At 69.0% G+C, this 18,840-nt stretch overlaps 1 protein-coding gene across 10 annotated transcripts in view; it reads right to left on the bottom strand.

The window, feature by feature from the left end:
- Nucleotides 1-1,021: 1,021 nt before the first annotated feature.
- The window catches only part of BAIAP2 (BAR/IMD domain containing adaptor protein 2), a 41,397-nt gene continuing 23,578 nt past the window's right edge, over nt 1,022-18,840 (bottom strand). For 4 of the 10 annotated variants that reach the window (XM_059671478.1, XM_059671479.1, XM_059671485.1 and 1 more), the window contains 7 exons: nt 11,486-11,638; nt 9,823-10,047; nt 9,500-9,701; nt 8,868-9,069; nt 8,584-8,652; nt 7,759-7,921; nt 1,022-1,402 (listed from right to left, as the gene is read on the bottom strand). In XM_059671478.1, the coding sequence (XP_059527461.1) occupies nt 1,190-1,402; nt 7,759-7,921; nt 8,584-8,652; nt 8,868-9,069; nt 9,500-9,701; nt 9,823-10,047; nt 11,486-11,638 (1,227 nt within the window). In that variant the 3' untranslated portion in view covers nt 1,022-1,189. Of the gene's footprint in view, nt 1,403-5,091; nt 5,137-5,290; nt 6,713-7,171; nt 7,207-7,758; nt 7,922-8,583; nt 8,653-8,867; nt 9,070-9,499; nt 9,702-9,822; nt 10,048-11,485; nt 11,639-18,840 lie in introns of those variants that run through there. The other 6 variants (XM_059671483.1, XR_009449407.1, XR_009449406.1 and 3 more) reach the window with 6 other exon arrangements.

The raw sequence follows: 18,840 nt of genomic DNA, 5'->3' as shown, positions 1-18,840 counted from the left end.
AGACGAGTTTACTGTTGCTGTGGGAGCCGCGGGGCGCGTTTGGGTGTTTATCAGTTTGAGGCTGAGGGCGCTGGTGCCATGGTCCTGTTCCCTGTTTGTTTCTAAGAGAAACGGAGCCAGGAAAAGCCTGCAGGCCGCGTGTGTTCTTTGGGGGTTTGCAGACCGAGCCTCGCGGGAGGGGCCCGGCTGTGCTGGGCTGGGCCCCCGGCGTCGGTCAGGACAGTCCCCCCTGACCAGTGGGGGCTGCGGGGGCTGCCCCTTGCCCCAGGGCCCTGGGCACACTTTGGGGGGGGGGACAGTGCCCTGGGACCCCGTGTGCCCTGGTGGGGTCTGCCCAGAGCAGGGTGGGGGGCGGACCCCTTTGCCCTCTCATCCTGCCCCCGCCCCCCGCCTCTGCCTAGTGAGGATGAGGAAGAGCCACAGACCCCCCGGGGAGCCCGTCCCTCAGCACAAAGGCAGTGGCGAGCTGGGAGGCAGCCCCACCTCTCTCCAGCCCTGCCCCTGCCCCTGCCTCTGGGCCTGGGCCCTGCCCTCTGCCCCTGGCCTGGGCGAGGGAGGCTGCAGGTGCTGGGCTCCCGCCTCCAGGGCTGGGCAGAGCGGCTCTGCCGGGAGAGTTGGGAGAGCTGAGGAGGACAAGGACAGGACGGCTGTCACAGCCCCGGCCACCATGCTGTGCTTCAGCCACCAACGTCTAATAAAGTTTCTAAAACCTGGTCCTTCAGCTGAAATACGGAAGTAGCGGGGGCAGGGAGGGGGCAGGACCCCCCAATGGCACTCAGCTCAGGGACCCAGGCCACAGCGCCTACCCCCCCACCCTCGGGGACAGGGAGGAGCGAGGTGGGAAGGGGGCTGGGCAGGGAGGGACGGGGTGGGGGCCAAGGGCCTGCCAGGAAGGTTGGTGCCCATGAGAGTCCCCCATCAGAGGATGCAGGCCTCCCGCCTCCCCAGACCTCCCCCGCCCCCCCAGGCCTCCCGCCCCCCCAGGCCTCCCGCCCCCAGGAGGCGACAGATCACAGCGCTACAGGCTGGGCAGTCGTTTATTGACGGGACACGTAGGAGCAGGTGGGGCTGGGCTCCTGCAGCCACTGCTGGTGACAGTCCTTCCCTCGCCCTGGGCTCTGGGCCCGCGGCCCCGCCAGCAGGCCCGGCTCAGCCAGCCCCTCAGCTCGGTCGGCACCTCAGCCCCCGGTCAGCACCGGGTCACCGGCGCCCCGTCCACAGGAGCAGCGGGTCCAGGTGAGGGTTTGGTGCAGTCTCTCTGGAGGCGGCCGGGGAAGTCGTCCGAAGGGCTCACAGGCGGGCGGGCAGGGCCCGGGGCCGTGCCGAGGGGTGTCAGCTGAGGAGGGGGGCAGACCTGTCGCTGGTCACTGTCGGCTTTAGCTGGACACTGGCGAAGGGGTTCCTGGGGAGGAGAGGACGGCGTCAGTGTGGCGTGCCCTTCGCCGGGGCCGCCTGGGACAGTGGCACCGACTGGACCCCGGGCCTCAGTTTCCCCACCTGAAAAGGAGGACTGGGGAAGGGGTGCTCAGAGCCAGGGAGGGTGCCACCCGCAGGCCAGCTGACCCAGGGCACCGCTTTCGGCTCCCCCGCGGGAGCTGTCAGCCCCCCAGGGCGGGGCGGGTTGGGGGAGCCACTTTGCCCTCCACACCTGCCCTGGGGCCGGGACCCAGTTCCCTCTCAGTCCCCAGGGAGCCCACCCCGGAGTCTGGGGAGGCGCCCACACGGCCCGGCCATGCACCCCGGGTCCCAGGGCGGCCTGGATGACCCCACGCTGAGCGGACGGACACAAGACGCAGGCACACCAGCAGCCACAGGCCTGAGGGGGAAGCCCACGGCTCCCCAGAGAGGCGCAGCCACCTGTCACCCGGGGCACGCCCCCCCCCCCCCCCCCCGCATGCCGAGGCCACAGCTGACGGACAGATGGACGGGCCAGACAAGAGGCTGAGATGGAACAGATGAGCACGAGGGGCCAGCGCCCGCCTGGTCCTCAGGACGCCTGTCCGTGGCGTCCATGGAGGCTGGGACGGCAGGCAGCCCGGTGACAGACGATGGCACGTGGGACACAGGCTGGATGGACGGGACCACACTCCGGCGAAGCACTCGGCCCTGCAGCCGTTACCTGGGCGGAGGGGCCTCTGGCTCGCGGGGCCGGCGTCCAGGGAGCTGGGGCGGTGGGCGTGGCGGGCGCCATCCAGGATGCCTGGGCACCGGCACGAGGGCACCGCCCTGTTTCCCTGGGGACTTGTCTTCTACACAACCAGAGACTCGGACTGGCTCTAAAGGATGAGCTGCCCACGGCTCTTAGCGCTGGGAGATTTCCGGGGCAGGGGTGGCGCCCCACGAGGGGCCTCGCGCTCCGCACTCGGGCCTCGTCGGCTCTGCTCTGTGCCCACGAGCTCCGGTGGCATTGGCCACGGGCAGGGGCTGCGTGCTGGCTCCCGAGGCCAGTCTGCCTCTGGACGCAGGGCCCAGGTGGCCGTGCCCGGCCGCCACCTCCACTAGACGGGTTCTCCAGGAGGGCTCCCCACCTTCGGCTGTCCCCAAGGTCAGGGTGGGGTCCTGGGGCCCTGGAATCGGGGCAGGTCTGTCCACCGACAGTCTCGGCCGAGCAGAGGAGGGAGGGCGGTCCCGTGTGACCACAGCTGTGGGCAGCGGCCAGGAGGGTGTGGGCGCACACAGCACACTCCCCTGACCCCTTCTCTCCGAGGGTCAGTGACAACAGCGTCGTCAGCAGGGGCCGTGGCCGGGGGGGGGGCGGGGGGGACTGTAGGGCCAGAAAGGCCCCACCGAGGGGGCATCTGGCCTCTGACCCAGCGTCCCTGACCTGCTCCCCAGACAGTGTGGTCGTGGCCCACATGCCTGTCCACATCCCGTCCACACTGCGGGCGCTGCTGTAAACACTTCCAGCCCCTGAGCAGCTCCTCCCACAGCTCCTCACAGCGCCCCCCGCCCCGCCGCCCCGGGCCAAAGACCCAGGTGGACGACACCCCGCCTCTCAGCACAGACGGAGGGCACAGCCCCCAGGCCCGTCACTTTCTGGAACGTTCTTTCTTCAGTGAAAGAACCTGCTCATGAGCTGCCCTGGGAGGGAGCCCGTGACCCGGCAGCAGCCGAGGTCGGCACTGAGAAGACAGGACGGCAAGATCGGGACCCGAGGCCACTGGGGACTCTGGTCCTGCAGGGCTGGTCACGGGCCGGGCAGGCGCCAGCACCGCCGGCAGACGGCGACCTGCACACAGGACTGGCCCGAACGCGGCCCAGAGGCACAGCCCAGCACAGAGAACTGTCCAGGCCGACCCGGGGCTCCAGGGCCCTCGCCGAGCCGCCAGCGGGCATCCTGAACTGGACACGGCACGGCCGGTGCGGCTTTTCCACGGAGAAAGGGTTCCCGCTCCGGGCGCAGAGCAGGCCTCGGGTCCGAGGGCGAGGGGAGGGCAGGGCAGGCTCAGAGCGCAAGGGCCCCAGTGCCCAGGGGCGGACCTTAGGGGCCCCCATACCATGGCGCCTGCTGCCTCGAACTCCAATTCCAGTCTCAGGAACTGGACGCAGCGGGCTGTTGGGGATGCCCTGGAATTAACCGTGCTCTGAACGCACGGTGGACCGGCAGTGGCCGTTCTGAGGACAGCCCAGTCCTGACCAAGGGGCTTCGTGCTCTGGTGCGGGGAGCGGGGCCACGCAGGGACGACGCACAGGCCTCCACTTCCTCCCGCCCTGCCGTCTCCTCTTCAAACCCAGGTGCTCTCCAGAGCTGAGGACCTGGGCCTTCTGGAATCTTCCGGCCCCTCCCGCCCCAACCTCGGCAGAGCTGGGAGGTTCCTCAACCGACCAGAAGTGGCGCTAGGCACCCACCCCAGTGACTCAGGAGCCGGGTGACTGTGCTGGTGGCCCGTGCCAGGTGCACCCCCTTCACCCTGTGCCCACTGGTCCGGGGTCTGCCCTGCGCCAAGGGGCGGGGTCCCCCAGCCCTGGCCTCCCGGGGCCCCCAGAGGCAAGGGTGCTCGGCCCCGCCAGGGTGGAGGGACCCCAGGCAGCACGGCTCCGGGCGACAGGCAGGCCACCCCGCGGCTGGCCACGGCCCAGCAGAGGCAGGAGAGGAGGTGCAGGCCCAGGGCGCCCGCCGCGGAGCCTCACAGGCATTTCTACCCTTTTCCCAAACTCCAGGGGCATCTGTCTCCAGAACTTTCCTGAAATCGGGCTGCAGCTCAGCAACGCAAAGGCAGCGGCAGAGAGGGAGCCCAGACCACTTGGGGTCTGGCTGCCCACAGGGGATGGCATCCCCGCGATGCCCATGGGGCCAGGTGCCCCCATCTTTGGAGGAGGACCAGGATGTGCGGCCCAGGGTCCCCCTCAGTGTCGGGGGTGGGAGCGGGGACAGGAGGGCGGCGGCGGCCACCCTGGGGGAGGCCCAGGGCGCAGAGTGGTGGCCGTGGTAGCTTCCTGAGGACGGGAAGGGACTGTCAGCAGGTGTTGGAGAAGCCTACAGGGCCCCAGGCATGGCAGCTAGGGCCTGGTGTGGGGGCAACACAGCAGGTCAGAGCAGGGCCAGGTGGGTGGGGTGGGGCCATGGGGCGGGCTAGCTGGCAGCCACACCTCCGCACCCAGAGTCCCCAGGGGGGAGACTGGGGCTCCTGCCTCCCCCTGCTTGGGGCAGTCGCCTGGCACATGCCCCGGAGCTCCGCCCCGTGTCCCACCCTGGCCTCCCAACCCCCTTGGAGCTGCAATACTCACCAACCCGAGTCCCCGAAGGCCCAGACCCCGCCCACAGGGCCCCGAGGGAACCCTCAGCCAGAGATGCCCAATCTGGTCACCAGGGAAACCCTGATTGTGGCCCAAGCACCAGCAGAGGCAGAGAAACCCAGACAGGGAGAGGGCAGGCCACCCGCGCCCAGCAGTGGGGGCGCCCAAGGCAGAGGAGCCCCGACAGAGGCCATCCTCGAGCCCAGGAGCGGCCGCAGGAAAGCGAAGGCCTGGAGCCCTGAGCGAGCAGGCTGGCCACCCCGCGGCCCCGCCCTGACCGCCAGGCAGAGGCCGGAGGGTCTGCCAGGCCACTGCGGACGCAGACTGACCAGCGCAAGGAAAGCGGACACTTACTAACTCGAGACGGCGGCTCAAAATCTGGCCACTTCCACATCGGGGCTGCAAGGGAACACAAGCTGTTGTTGCGGGTGGGGGTGGGGCCGCGGCTCTGAGGGGCACCCCGGGCTGCAGCACAGGCCAGCCAGGAGCGCGGGCTCCCAGGTGGCGGCTGGGATCCCTGTGGGGCTGGAAGGAGGTGCCACACCCAACTCGATGCAATAAATAAAACTTTTATTCAAACCACTGCAGTACAGGGCACAATTCAGATTTTAAAAAAAAGACGGGGAAAATATCTTCAGCACTTTACATCTTCATACAAGTTGGCGGTTTTGTGTCTACATTCATCCAGGCGTGAGCCCTGGGTCTGAGAGCCGTTAGCGGCGGCCGGCGGAGGCTCCTCTACAGGCCCCGTCCTGGCTTTTTTGCATTTTCCTTAAAAATAAAACGGTCTGTGCCTTGGGCGGCTTCTGTCGCCAACGCCACGGCCGCGTCCTAGTCCGCGGAGGCTCTTGCCAAGACGCCGTCAGGGAGCGCCCGCGGCTCCCGGGCTCCGCGGGGGGAAGGGCCGGGGCCGCCCCTCGCGTGCTCCCGGCTTCAGCGTGTGAGGAGGCAATACCAGTAGCCACCGAGTCCAGCGTGTCTCTTTCTGAAGCCAGCAAGACACACAAAAAGATGAGAGCGTTTAGGGAGGACGGGGCGCGGGCGCCTGCTTCCCTGGGGGGGGGCGGGCGAGCGCCCTCAGGTGCCTCTGCCCTGCGCGGCCGGGTGGCCAGACGCCCTCGCCGGGCGGTCCGAGAACCGGTCTCCGGGACGGGGGTGGGGTGGTCCCTGGAGGTCTTTGGAATGTCCGTGCGCGGCCAGGCGGCGCCTGCCCCCGACCCCCTCCCGCCAGGGCGCTGGGTGAGGGCGCCACGCCTGAGAGCGACGCCCGCGCTCTGGGTTCAGCACACCGTCCAACAGAGTCCACAAGAAGGGAGCCCTCAGGAGCCCGGCCTGAGCGGCTCGGCCTCCCTCACAGGCGCCGGCGTCCGGAGGCCGGGTGGCCCTCCGCGGGCGGCCCGGGACGGTGCCCAGGGGCCGGAGCCGCGGGAACCCGCCCCTTCCCTGTCCTGACAGGTGCCCCGTGCGCGGGGTCAGATGCAGAAGTAACAGTACGTACACCGGAGTCCATGCATATCTGTTTTTCTGTTTTTGTTTTCAAGGGAAAAAAGTCCTTTTCCTGTTTTCTGTTGGGCTTTTTTTTTTTTTTTTTTTTTTGCTTTTTTTTTTAAAAGGTTTTTCTTTTTCTTCAAACGTCAGAGCTGGCTCACAGCGAGCCTTTGAAAGAGCAGTGAGTTGTGACCTCGGCAGATGAGGCAGCGGCCAGGACACGCTCACGCTGCCAGCGGGCGGGCCACGCATGGGCGTGTCCACGGGGAGCAGAGGTGGGGCAGCACCATGGACTTTGGGGATCTCAGAGTCTGGGGTCACCAACCAAAAAGGCAAGAGGGGCAGGTGGGGAAGAAAAACGACCCAAAAACAAACCGACGAGAGCTGAGAGGAAACGATGGAGACCAGACAGAGGGGGCGGGGGTCCTCCGAGCAGCAGTGCCCGTGGTCAGGTCCTCACACTGTGGACACCAGCGTGCCGCTGCCGCTGTGGACAAAGCAAGCTCAGCTGCCGCCGCGCCTCCCCACGCTGCCTTGCCAGGGGGCGCCGGGGATGCCCGGAGCTGGGACGCGGGCAGAAGGCGTGAGGCAGCCCCCAGCGTCGGTGCCGAGAGGACCAGGCAGGCCAGGGAGGAAAGGCGGGGCCCGCAGGAGAGACCAGGAGCCCGTGTGGCTGAGGGCCGGTCTGCGTGGTCAGGGCCAGGCTGGGCCCAGACGCCGGCTCCCGCGCCCCACAGAGACAGGGGCGGCTCTGGGAGGCCCTCCCACGCGGCCATGGCCGGGACGCGGGCCGAAGCCTCGGGGCAGGGCGTCCTGCCCAAAGGGTCTGATGGGGGACAGAACATGGGCCCCCGGGCCCTGCTTCCCTGACCCAAGAGGCCCCATGGCCCCAGGGAGGGGCCGGTCCCCCTGCCCCCAGTTCCCCAGCACAACTCGAGCCCCTCACCTGCTTACGGCCCGCGCCCCGTAGTCGTCCAGACCCTGGGGAGGAAGGCAGACAGTCAGGCTGGGTCCCGGGCATGGCTGCGAGCAGGCCTGGCTGGGCCAGTGCCCTCCTGACCCGGGGGGAGGGGTGCTGCCTACGGCTGAGGATGCATAGGGCACAGAAGGCCCCCCTACCAGCAGCCCTCCTCTCCCCGGCGGCCGACTCACGGCACACAGGCCACCCGCTGACCGCCCACCCGAATCCATGGCAGGAGCAGCTGAGCAGGTGGGCTGGGTGACCGGCAGCCACCCAGGATCCCGCCCCGACCAGTGAGGTGTGGGTGGGGACACAGGCCGACAGGCGGGGAGGGAGGGGCTGAGCGGATCGGGCCGCCTCCCGCAAGCCTGGTCCCAGGCCTGAGCCCAGCCTCCTAGGCCACCAGGCCACCAGCCCAGCAGCCTCTCCCGAAGGCCCCACCCATCCGGGCCCAGGAGCCGCAGGAGCCAGGAGCCACGCCTGCACGTGGAGCACAACTGCCAGTCCCAAGCCCGGGCCTGTGGTCAGCCCACAGGGGTCCCCCGCAGCCCGGGCCCAGCCCTCACACTCACCTGAGAGAAGGCGGGCACGGCCATGCTGTAGGGCCTCTGCTTGAAGGTGCTGGCCGTCTGGGTGGGGAAGCCACGGGAGGAGGGGCCGTAGTCGGGCGGCGGGAGGGCCAGGTCCTCCTTGTCCAGGAGGTTGCCGGTGCTGCTGCTCTTGCCCGGCTGCAGGCTGTGGGCACGGACGGTGCTCAGGGACATGCCAGCCCTCGGTCTGGCCTGGCCCCACCTCCCCATGCCGGGCTCTGCCCTTGAAGAGGCGGTGACCAGGGGCTGCTCTCGGCGGCCTGGGTGGCAGCCGCCCGGATCCCATGGACCCCTCCCTCGGAACTGGGCACAAAGATGTGCCAGGGAGAAGCTCAGAAGGTGAGCTGGGCCGGCTGGTGGGTGTCCACCCAGGAACCAGAAGATTCCATCCCGGTCAGGGCACAGGCTGGGGATGAGGGCTGATCCCCAGTGGGGGGCGTGCAGGAGGCAGCCGATCAGGGGTGCTCTCTCATCACTGATGTTTCTTTCTATCCCTCCCCCTCCCTCTTTCTCTAAAACCAATAGAGACGTGTTGAAAGGTAAGTCATCAGGGAGAAGGCGAGAGGGCTGACCCTGTGGGAAACGGCAGCAGGGGTGCCCTGGGTCCTACAGGGGCAAGAAGCACACAAGGCCGCCCACACACAGCGGCCGCCCTCCTCACGAAGCGCCTCCCGCCAGGTGCCCAGAGCCTCGGACATGCACACGCTGGGCCCAGGGAAGCCCAGCCCAGCTCTGTGCCGGGAGGGCCTGGGCCGCGCTGACAGCTGCTGCCACCAGCACCCAGTCCCCGCGGCCTGGCCAGCTCACCTCATGTGCAGCCTGTCGCCCCCGTCGCTGTCCAGCACCCGCGTGTAGGAGAAGGGAAACCAGCCCCGCCTGCAACCGAAGGCCCAGGTCAGAGAGGGGCCCAGGGGAGGGGGGGTCGGGGGAGAGGCGGGGCCGGGGGCGAGGCGGGGTGGGGGGAGTGGGGGGGCCGGGGGCGAGGCGGGGCCCGGGGCGAGGCGGGCTGGGGGGAGGCAGGTGGGGCCCAGGGTCAGGGACGACTCACCCCCCCCACCCAGGGCAGGGTCCGCCCGCCGCCCCGCCCTCACATCTTGGTCTTCTCGCTCTCGCCGTAGTGCCAGCCGTCCCGGGCCTCGGGCACCAGCAGGGTGATGAGGTCGCCCTCCTTGAAGCTCAGCAGGGTGCTGTTGTCGCCCGCCGCGTGTGAGAAAATGGCCTTCACCCGCATGCGGCCGTTGCGCTCCAGGCCGGCTGCCATGGAGCTGGAGCGGGGCAGCGTCTTGTTCTCAGCTGCGGCGACAGGGGGCGTGAGGGACGTTCAGCCGGAGGAGGGCAGGGGGCTCACTCCCCTCCCATCGGCTCGGTCCCAGGGGCCCGGCGGTGGACGGGCTTCCAGAGCTGGGCGGACGCGGGATCTGGAAGGGCCTGGGCGCTGGGATGGGGCTCAGAGCTGCCACCCTTCGCGGGGCTGGGCCCACTGGCCGATCGGGAGGCGGGTCCCCCCTCCCCGCGCCCCGCCCAGGGCGGGAGCTGTCCCATTGTCCCCGGGGCCTCCTCAGCACCCCTGCTCCGGGCACCGCCCACCACTCGCCGGACGGAACCGGGAGCCCTGAGAAGCCCCTCAGGAGGGAGTCTCCCCGGGTCCCAGGTGCGGCACACACATGCACACACGTGTGTGAGCCTTGCCCCCCCAGCTGCGGGGCCGGCCGGGAGCCCTTACTGGCGGCGTAGCTGTTCTTGGGGGCCACGCTCTTGCGCACGGGCAGGGTGTTGGAGTAGGAGTCGCTCATCTTGGTCTGAGGCTGCTGAGGAGACGAGGACTTGGCCTGGGCCCCCTTGCGGTCAGCCCAGGGGCTGTAGTCCTCGCTGTCGGGGCCCGAGACGCCGTTCATGATGGGTGCGTTCTCCTGGGCGGACAGCCGCTGTGGGAAGAGGCGGCAGGGGCGGGTTGCAGGAGGGCCAGGCCGAGCGGGGCAGCATGGGTGCTGACCGCTGCGGGGGGCGCCCCCCACACCCACAGCCTTCCGGGCACCAGGCACTCACCCCCACAAACGGGGCCAGCTCGGGGGGCACCGGCAGGGGCTTGGCCCCCGGGATGGGGTCCGAGATGACCAGGCTGGACTTGGAGGCCGACAGGGCGCCCGGCAGGATGGCGCCGTTGCTGCTGGCCAGCTGCTGCAGCAGCTGCACCGCGCGGTCCGGGATCTTGTTGGGGTCGGCGCAGGCCTGTTGCCACAGCGGCAGCTTCTGCGCCAGCAGCTCTTTGCCCTGAAGCGGGAATTGGGCGGGTCAGGGCGACACAGGCTCCCGCGTCCCAGGAGACTGCCAGGGCCTGCGCTCACCTCGCATGCAGCCCCGCCCGCTGGGCCCCGGGAGGCCCCTCACCAACACCCCACCCCAGGGGGCGCACCTGGCTGGGCTGCGCCTGCCCCTCTACCACAGGGCCCCCCGAGTCCCTGCCCCGATTGAGGGAGGGCTGGTCGGCTGCAGGAGCCGTCAGAGGGACCTCCAGGGATGAGGGCAAGGCAAGGCCTGGCCGGGCAGGGCCCGCCTGGGCCCGAGGAAGGCGGTGTGACCAGCGGCGTGACCAACGGCCCACAGGGTTGGCCGTGGAATGACCTGAGCCTGGAGGCCTCACAGGGCGGGGCAGGGCTGTGGGAGGGGCCGTCGGGGGGGAGCCGGGAGGGTGGGGAGCCGTGTGGCCCCCCAGCCGGCCATTACACCCGGGGCCAGGGTGGCAGGCCAGGCTGCCCAGCTGGCAAAGAGGCTCGTGTGTTTACACACCACCTGGGGCCGCTCCCACCAGCAATGGCCGAACGGAAAGTGTTACTACTATCTGGCTCTATCTGGCTCTGGTGGAGACACACGGCTGACCGTCTGGGGTGCTGGGGAGACAGGCCAGCGGGGACCTGGCACCACGGACACCCCAGGTCAGGGCACCCCCTGATCAACTTCAGTCGGAGACAGCCAGAGTGGCCAGCGCCGCCCCGGGCGATGGAGCCGTTGCTATGGGGTCAGAGCCAGGCCGGGGGCAGTGCCTGTGCTCTCGTACCCGCCCAGAGTGGGGACCGGGTCAGGGCCTGGGACCTCAGGTGTCCCCTCTTGGAAAGAGTGGTGCCCCACATGGACCACGGCTCTCCCTGACCCACCACAGGGCCCGGCCGCCACCAGAGGGCACAGCTGCCGGCTGCAGGCGCTGGCAGAGCGCACTGTGTGTGGGTGGAGGCCGCGCCGCTCCCAGAGGACGCAGGTCCGCACTGTCCCTGCTTCGCACCCAGGACGGTGCCCTGGGCAGGCCCGGCAGCCGGAGCCTCTCGGTTGGGGAGGGCACGTCTCCTCGGAGCCAGGCCATGGGGGCCAAAGCCGAGTCTCAGATCAAGCACACGCGTGAAGAGTGTGCGCGGGCCCCACTGACCCGCAGGCTGCGGCCAGCTCTAAGCTCCCAGAAGGTTCCAGAAGGCTCCAGCTCCTGCCTGTGCTCTATGGGGAACAGGGCCCCACTGAGGCTGCCCTTGCAGGGGAGCCTGTGTCCCTGGGGGCTGAGCGGCCTCCACAGGGGCTCCTGGCAGTGTGGCCCCTCCCAGGAGCTGACCCCTCCGAGCCTGTCAGCGACACTGGCCTCAGAGGCACAGCAGCCTCTGGCCTGGCCGCTGTCCTTCCAGCCCTGCCCTCTGGCCCCGGAAGTGGCCCTGAAGGCGCAGCTCACCTTGGAGTGGTAGGCGGCGGAGTTCTTGGCCACGGCGCACTGCTTCTCCACCAGGAAGCAGAACCGGCGCCTCTCCTCCGTCAGCGCCGTCTTGTAGCCGTCGGACACGTAGTTCTCCAGGTCGCCCTGCTTGCTGCTGATGGCGTCGATGTACTGGGAGGGAGAGGGCGGGCCCGTGAGCCGGGGCGGGACGACGCCCCTTGCTCCCCTGTGGGCAGCCCACAGGCCTGTGGCACCACGCAGCCGCCTGGCCTGTGCGCCTTTGCCCACGCTGACCCCTGTGGCCGGGGGTCCCGCCTCCAGCAGGGGGCCCAGAGCAGGTGTCCCCAGGGGTCAGGCTCATCTCTGGGGCCTCTTCCCAAGAGGGGGGGCACCGTTTGCCCAGATCTGGTGTCTGGCCAGCCCCTCCCTGAGGCCATGGCCCAAATGTCCATGCCACTGCTCCGTCCTGGCTCGCTGGGCATCCCGGGGCCCGTGCGTGTGGATGTTTGAGGAACCCGTCTCAGCTCGAACGGGAGGCACTCAGGGCAGGCAAAGCCCCTTGGCAGCTCTTCTCTTTTAAAATATATTTTCACTGATTTCATAGAGAGAAAGGGAGAGGGAGAGGGAAACATCCACGATGAGAGAGAACACTGATCGGCTGTCTCCTGCACGCCCCCTACTGGGGATCAAACTCACAACCCGGCCCTGACCAGGAATCGAACCTTGACCGCCTGGTTCATAGGTCGCTGTTCCACCCCTGAGCCACACTGGCCGGGCTGGCAGCTCTGCCTCAGATGACCGAGGGCTGAGGCGAGGGCCTGGGGTGTCAGGGTGTGGGGGGTGAAACGAGGCCTCCCGTGGGAGCAGGGCCACGCCCCTCCCACTCCTGGGAAGAGGGAGCCCTGGGGAGGGCGGGAGGGGCTGAGGAGCCCGCACGGTGAGGGCTGGGAAGTGACCGCCACAGGCCTGGCCCTTTGGAGCTGCCTGCGTGCCAACCCCAGTGCCGCCTGCGAGGCTGCGAAGCTGCCGGGACAAACACGGCGGCCCCCGAAGCCACCCCAGATCTTGGGGCGGGTCCACTCTGCAGCCTGACCCCCGGCTCTGACTCCCGCCTGGATGCAGTCAGGGCGGCTCTCTGGGCTGCCTGATGGACGCCCACTCACCACCACGGGCACGACCCACACCCCACACCTCACCCTGACCGAGTCCTCAGACCCAACTACGAACGTCCAGAAACACCAGCCCCAGACAGGTCGGAGGCCCAAGGCTACAGTGAGTGGGGGGCTCAAGGGACCGGAGGGGGGCAGCGAGCTGCCGTCCAGAGGGGACAGGGCGTCAGTTTGGAAAATGGTAAATCACATGTTGAGTCTTTTCACAAAACGTAAAGTCACCACAAAATGGCACAAGCAGGCCCTGGCCGCGGAGGCCCCTGGACAGAGGACCAGCACTTCCCGGTGAGTGACAGGGAGGAAGGGGAGGGGCTTTGGGTGGAAAGTGCAGGCAGAGGTCAGACCTGCCCCCCCCCCCCCCCCCCGTGACTGCTGGCCCCGCCCACTGGAGGTGAGACGGTTCCTGGCCAGCACATTGGTGCAGGCCTTGGCCATGTGACTTGCTTTGGCCAATGGGATTTGAGTAGAAGTTATAGTCTGGCAGCCCAAGCCACGTGCCCCTGTGGCCTGGGGGTACCCCCCCCAGCCTGGCAGCCGGGCGGCAGCGTGGGGCTGGCACCTCCTGCGGGTCCTGACTCCGAGCATCTGAAACCGCCGCCCAGAAGCTCAGCGCACTGCAGGGAGCGTGACTAACCCGCACCCAGCGAGGGGGCGGCACAGGAGGCGCGTGGTGCCGGCCCGCCGCTCTGGTTTGCAGGCTGGAAACTGGAATGAGCGGCACGACCGTGGGCGGGGTCCTGGGAGGCAGAGCAGCCACGCACACCTGTGGGGTCTGCAGGCCGCGCCCTCCCGGGGGCACGTGCGGGCCGACCTGCAGGGCTGGGCACGGAGCTGCCCCGGCTTCAGCGGAACGGCCCCTCCCCAGCAGCCGTCCTCCGGCAGGTGCGAGCCGGCCGCGAGGGGGCAGCCTCCCCCGCCCGATGCAGCACCTTCCCGCCAGCTCTGACTCAGCGCGGGTAGGCGGTGCCGAGCCCAGGTGGGCGACCGAGAGGGAGCAGGGAGCGGGCTGTTCCTGCCAGAGCCGCGCTCAGCGGGCGGGGCGAGGCCCAGCCCCGGGAGTGGGCCCAGCCGACCCTCCGCCAGCGCGAGTGAGCCGCACCCCCCAAGGCAGGCCCTGCCCAGTCCCCACCAGAACTTGGGAGCCCCACCCTGCCGACCACCCAGCTTTCCATACGAAACTCCCTGGGGAGGGCAGCTCAAATGGGCCTCAAAATAGCTACCCCGCCCCCAGACCAAGGCCCCGCCTCTGGGAGTCAGGCCTGGCCCCCCCACGAATGTGCCCGAGGGGCCCCAGGATGGCACCTGGGGAGAAAGATCTGCACACAGGCTCCAGGCCTCCAGCAGGGGCGCCCTGGCCGCCTCTGCACCCCTCCTCCCCCCTCCCTCCTCTTCTTTCCCCCCTCCCCCTCCTCCTCTTCTCCCTCCCCCCTCTCCTCCACCTCCTCCTCCTCCACATCCCAACAGCTCAGCTCAAAGTACTTTTCCTCTAGTTACGAAATGGAAATGCGTGCCTCCCAGTGTTCCGGGCCCTGCCCCCCAGGCCTCCTCCCAGTGCCCCCGCCCTCACCCCCAGGCCTCCTCCCAGTGCCCCCCCCCCCCGTCCTGCCCCCCAGAACCTCCCCTGCACAGGCTCCTCCAGGGAGCAGGAAGGGAGCCTGCAGATTCGGGCCCTGGAGGCCTGTGCCAGACCCAATGGGCGAGGCGTGCTGGGGGGCAGCGGGGGACTCCTCAGGTCGCACCTGGCTCCGCGGTGGACAGGGCGCGGCCGAGGGGGCTGTTCACTCCCGGAAGCCCCGACGAGAAGGCCCACAAGGGGCTGGTGAGGACAGGAGAGCAGCGGGCGGGCCCCGGGGCTGGGGACATACTCTGGGCAGAGGGTCTGGGGGGAAAGGGCTTGCTCAGAGAGGGGCATGTGCAGGAAGGGGGACCGCCCAGCTCGGGCAGAGGCCCAGGGAGGGTGCCCGGGTGAAGGCAGTGCCACCTGGATGGGGCTCGGAGCAGCAAAGGCAGCTCTGACCGGTCACTCAGGACGCGGTCACCCAGGACGCAGCGTAACGGGGACGTGGGCCCCCTGGGTGCATCGCTGGGAGTGCGCTGCTGAGAACAGCTCCTTCCGGCCTCGGGCGCCAGCGGGCTGGGGACTGTTTCTGGGTTTCCAGGCTGCGCTCAGCTCCCCAGTCCCTGGAGCAGAGGAACCTGCCTGGACCAGGCGCAGGGCTGGCCTCATTAGCGGTGCTGGCAGCCCCCGGGCGGGGGGGGGGGGCGTCTTATTTTTAAGGTTCCCAGTCACTCAAAGGCTGGTCTCCAGTGGGAACCAGGAGCTTGATGGGGGGGCAGCTCAGGCAGAGGCCGGGGGCCACCGAGCGTCTGTCTCCCCAGGGACCACGCCTCCCGGGGCGCAGGCGGGAGAAATGCTGCCCCCCCCCCCCCGCTGGGGCGTGAGGGCGGGGGAGCCGCCACCTTCCCCGGGGCCCTGGGTGTCCGGCGGCCGGAGCACCGAGCAACAGGACACGTGGCCACCACGCTGTCGAGGACCAGCGGCTGCCTGGCCTCCCTCCCTGACGCCAACGCTCGCAGGGAGACCACGGCTTCCGGCAGCTCCTGGGATCTAGGCCACGCCTGGAGCCTCCCCCCAGGGACCCGAGGGGCATGTGCCCACCACGGGCTCCAGGCCATGGTGGCCCCCTGTGGGCAGGACGCCCCGCAAGCAGCGTCTGCGCTTTGGAAAAGTGCACAGGACAGAGCGAGGCCTGGCCCTGCACCTCTGGCGGCTTGGCAGCGGGCGCTGCACAGGGCCTGGCCGCAGCCTGTCCCCAGCCCGGCCCCACGCCCGGCCCCTCCCGGCTGTGCCTGTTCCCGGCTTAGCGGGTGCTATGGCGACGGCGCTATAGAAACACCCAGCTGAAAGCGTTTAAGACCCACGGCTGCTCCCACTGAGTCACCGGGGGCTGAGCAGCCCTGTAATCCGAGAAGACAAAAGTGATCAGAACGCGGCTCTTCCTCCAAAGCCAGGGTGACTCAGGGGGAGGTGCGCCCAGAGCCCACGTGCCTGATGCACCCTCTGCCTCAGCCCCTGCGGCGGCCGGCCGCGCTCCCAGGTTCTCAGAAACCACGGCCCCTTCAGTCCCGGCAGCTCATGAGCCCGCCATCCAGCCGCTGCCGCAGGGACGGCCCTCCAGGGACAGCGAGGGAGCCCCAGGCCGCACCGGTCCCTGGAACCTGCTGGCTGCAGCCGTGGCTTCCCTGGGGCCACGCCTGGGCCCCTCCCGGCTCTGGCACTCCCACCACGAACCGGGAAGCTGGCCTAGGTCAGCGGGTGAAGCTCCGGGCTGCAGGACCCTGCGTGCGGCCAGGCCAGGGCCATGGTTCCGTGGGTCAGAGGCCCCTGAAAAATCTCATTTAAACACAAGAGCTCAGGGCCAGAGGCGGCAGGGGCTGAGCAGGGCCGGCCACTCAGCTGAGGGAGGACGTGTTGCCGGACACACTTGGAAGAAGCGGGGCCTCCCTGGTGGCTTCAGGGACCCCCGAGCCCAGGTTCTGGTGTCCTGGGAAAGGACCTCAGCCGTCACAGGCTGGCAAGGGGTCCGGGACCATCAGACCCAGCTGCCCACACCCCTCAGGATGCTGGCTGGTGTGTGCCCGCGTCCCACGCCCATACAGAGGCCCAGAGGGAGCCCACTAACCAAACCCCCCCAAGCCAGGAGACTTGGGGACCACAGGCACCTGAGCCACTGCCCTGGGGAGCTGCCAGGGGGCGGGTCACCCCTCGAGGATCCCCACTGTCCAGCCCTGGGGTCTGCTCCGAGACCTGGAGAAGGTCGGAGGTCACGCTCACACCTGCTCTGCTGGCGGCCTCTGCGGGTGCTGAAGCCGCAGGGTCTCGGCTCCTCGTGGAAGCGGAGGGGCTGGGACACACGACCAGGAGGCCCCCGCCTGCCGGGCAGCCCCGCCTCCCGTGGCCAAGGGGCTCCGCAGGTGCCAAAGCCACACCCGGCTCAAAGACTCAGTAGAAAAAGATGCAAAATGTTTCCTTAACGTTGCTGCACAGTTACGGGCTGGAAACCACTCCGGGAACATGCAGCTAACCACCCACTTCGCTGAAGCAGCTTCCTGTGCCCTCCCCGTGCTCCCGGGGCCCCGTCGGGGCAGTGACCGCCCGGCCGCCCTGGGAGGCCTGTCCCGGCTCTAAAGGCCGAAGAGGCTCCACGTTACTCCAGCGCCAGGGAAGGAGGCACCGGCCACACTCCTGCACCCATGGGGGGGGGGGGGAGGTGAGATGGCCGCAGCTCGGTCCCGGGGCACAAAGGAGCCGAGCCCCCACAGGCAGAGGCCCCCCTGCACACAGAGGCCCTGCACCGTCCGAGGCCGCTGGCTTCTCACGCTCCGTTCCCACCGAGGCCCTGCCCGGCCGTGCGCAGAGGGCCGCCAGCACCGGACGCTTCCCAAGCCTGCGAACCACAGGGCACGGCCCCGCCACCAGCTCCTCGTCCAAGGCCACGTGGGAACGGGACCAGCCTCTGCCATTATCCTCCTTGACGATCTAAATTACGGTTATTTTGTTTTTGCTTGTTAATTACACACCCCTGAAATAGAAGCCGCCGCTCCCCTCAGGCCGCTGGGGCGCACGCGCCTCCCGGAGCCCACGAGCCCGGGAGCGGAGGCCAAGGGCTCGCGTGGCCGCTGAAGCTGCCCAGGCCTGTTGGGCAGCACGTGGCAGGCACCCCGCCCCAGGGTCTCAAACCAGGACCAGCGGGCTGCATGTCACTGTCCCCCCCGGCCCCAGCCCTGGGTGGCCCCCCCACTTTCCCCAGCAGGACTCTGCCTCCACCAGCAGCTCCAAGGGCGGGACTGCCTGCAGCCCTCACAGAGACCCCAGTCAGGCTGCAGCACCAGCACCCCGCCATAGAGGGGACCCCCGCACGGCTGAGACCCCAGGACCAGGGTCGCCAGCCAGGGCTTGTGACTGATGGGACGTCCTCCACAAACTGTCCCGTGGTCTCCTCCGCGATGACCGGAGGGTGGGGAGCCCTGGGCGGGCGGCGGGGAGCACGCCCACGTCCCGAGAGAACCGCGTCCTAGTTAGCGCCCAGGCGCCTCTGCGTGCCTGTCCCCGACCTATAACTGCAACCAGTTCTGCCCGTGGAAGTCCCAAAGCACAGCCTCAATCACCAGCGGTTCTCGCTAGTGGCTGGCTCTGACCCAGCCCCACTCACAGGAAGCCCATGCTGACGGACTGACGGACAGACGGACAGAGGGACACCCTCGGTCTTGCTCTCTCAGGGGCAGAGTCTGACCAACTTCACTTTCCCCACCCCCTTTGCCACCTCACAGACAGCCATCTCTCTGGGTATGGCCTGTCCTCTGGCCCCAGTGGATAAGCCTGGGTGGTACCCAGGAGTCCAGGGGCCTGGAGGGCAGAGTGGGCAGGGCCCGGGCTGCCTGACTGTGGGGTCTCTGTGGGGTGGGCCAGTTTTGTGAGTGTGAAACTCAGGGAGGGTGGTGAGGCCACCTCAGAACTCAGGAGGTGCAGGTGGGCCAAGGCTCAGGGGGGTCGGGGGGGGCAGGTGGGCCAAGGGCTCCAGACACATCAGGTGACCCCAACACTGGGCTCTCATGAAGACCCACCTCTGCTGAGCTTGAGCAAGCCACGCCCACAGCCCCATGCCCAGCCCTGCCGTGGCGCCACTGAGAAGAGCAGCCTGTGGTCCGCCATGGGGGAACGCCACCGCCTCCACCAAGGGGAGCCTGCAGGGCGCGTGGCCACACAGGGACACCGGCCGTGGCCTCTACCCTCCCTGACGGCTCTCAGACAGCCGGTCACCGCAGGGCCTGCTGGACCAGGGAGGGGGCCGGGCTCCAGATGGAGCCTCCGGGTTCGGGGCCACGTGTTCCAGCCCGATGAGCCTTGAGCACATGTGCTGCTGCGAGAAGTAGAAGCAGAGGCCACCTGCGTGCGGCCCCATTCACCTGCGACATCCAGAAGGGGAGCCACAGAGACAGGAGCCTGGGGCCGGCTGACATGCTGAGCGGACTGTGCGCACTTTACAAGGGTGGGCTCCATGCTGCCCCAAAACGCAGCACCGCGGGGAGACCGGGGCACCAGCCGGCCTCCTGCCCTGGCCTGTTCCCAAGCCAGCCCCAGGGGCGCCCTAGTGCCAGCCCGCGCTGAGGGCGTGTTTTCCGCCCGGACAGTGCTTCCCCGTT

The sequence above is a fragment of the Myotis daubentonii genome, chromosome 16 (genome assembly GCF_963259705.1).
Source record: "Myotis daubentonii chromosome 16, mMyoDau2.1, whole genome shotgun sequence".
Classification (NCBI taxonomy): Eukaryota; Metazoa; Chordata; class Mammalia; order Chiroptera; family Vespertilionidae; genus Myotis; species Myotis daubentonii.
Note: the sequence above shows the minus strand (reverse complement) of the source record. Positions and strands in the feature narration are given on the sequence as shown.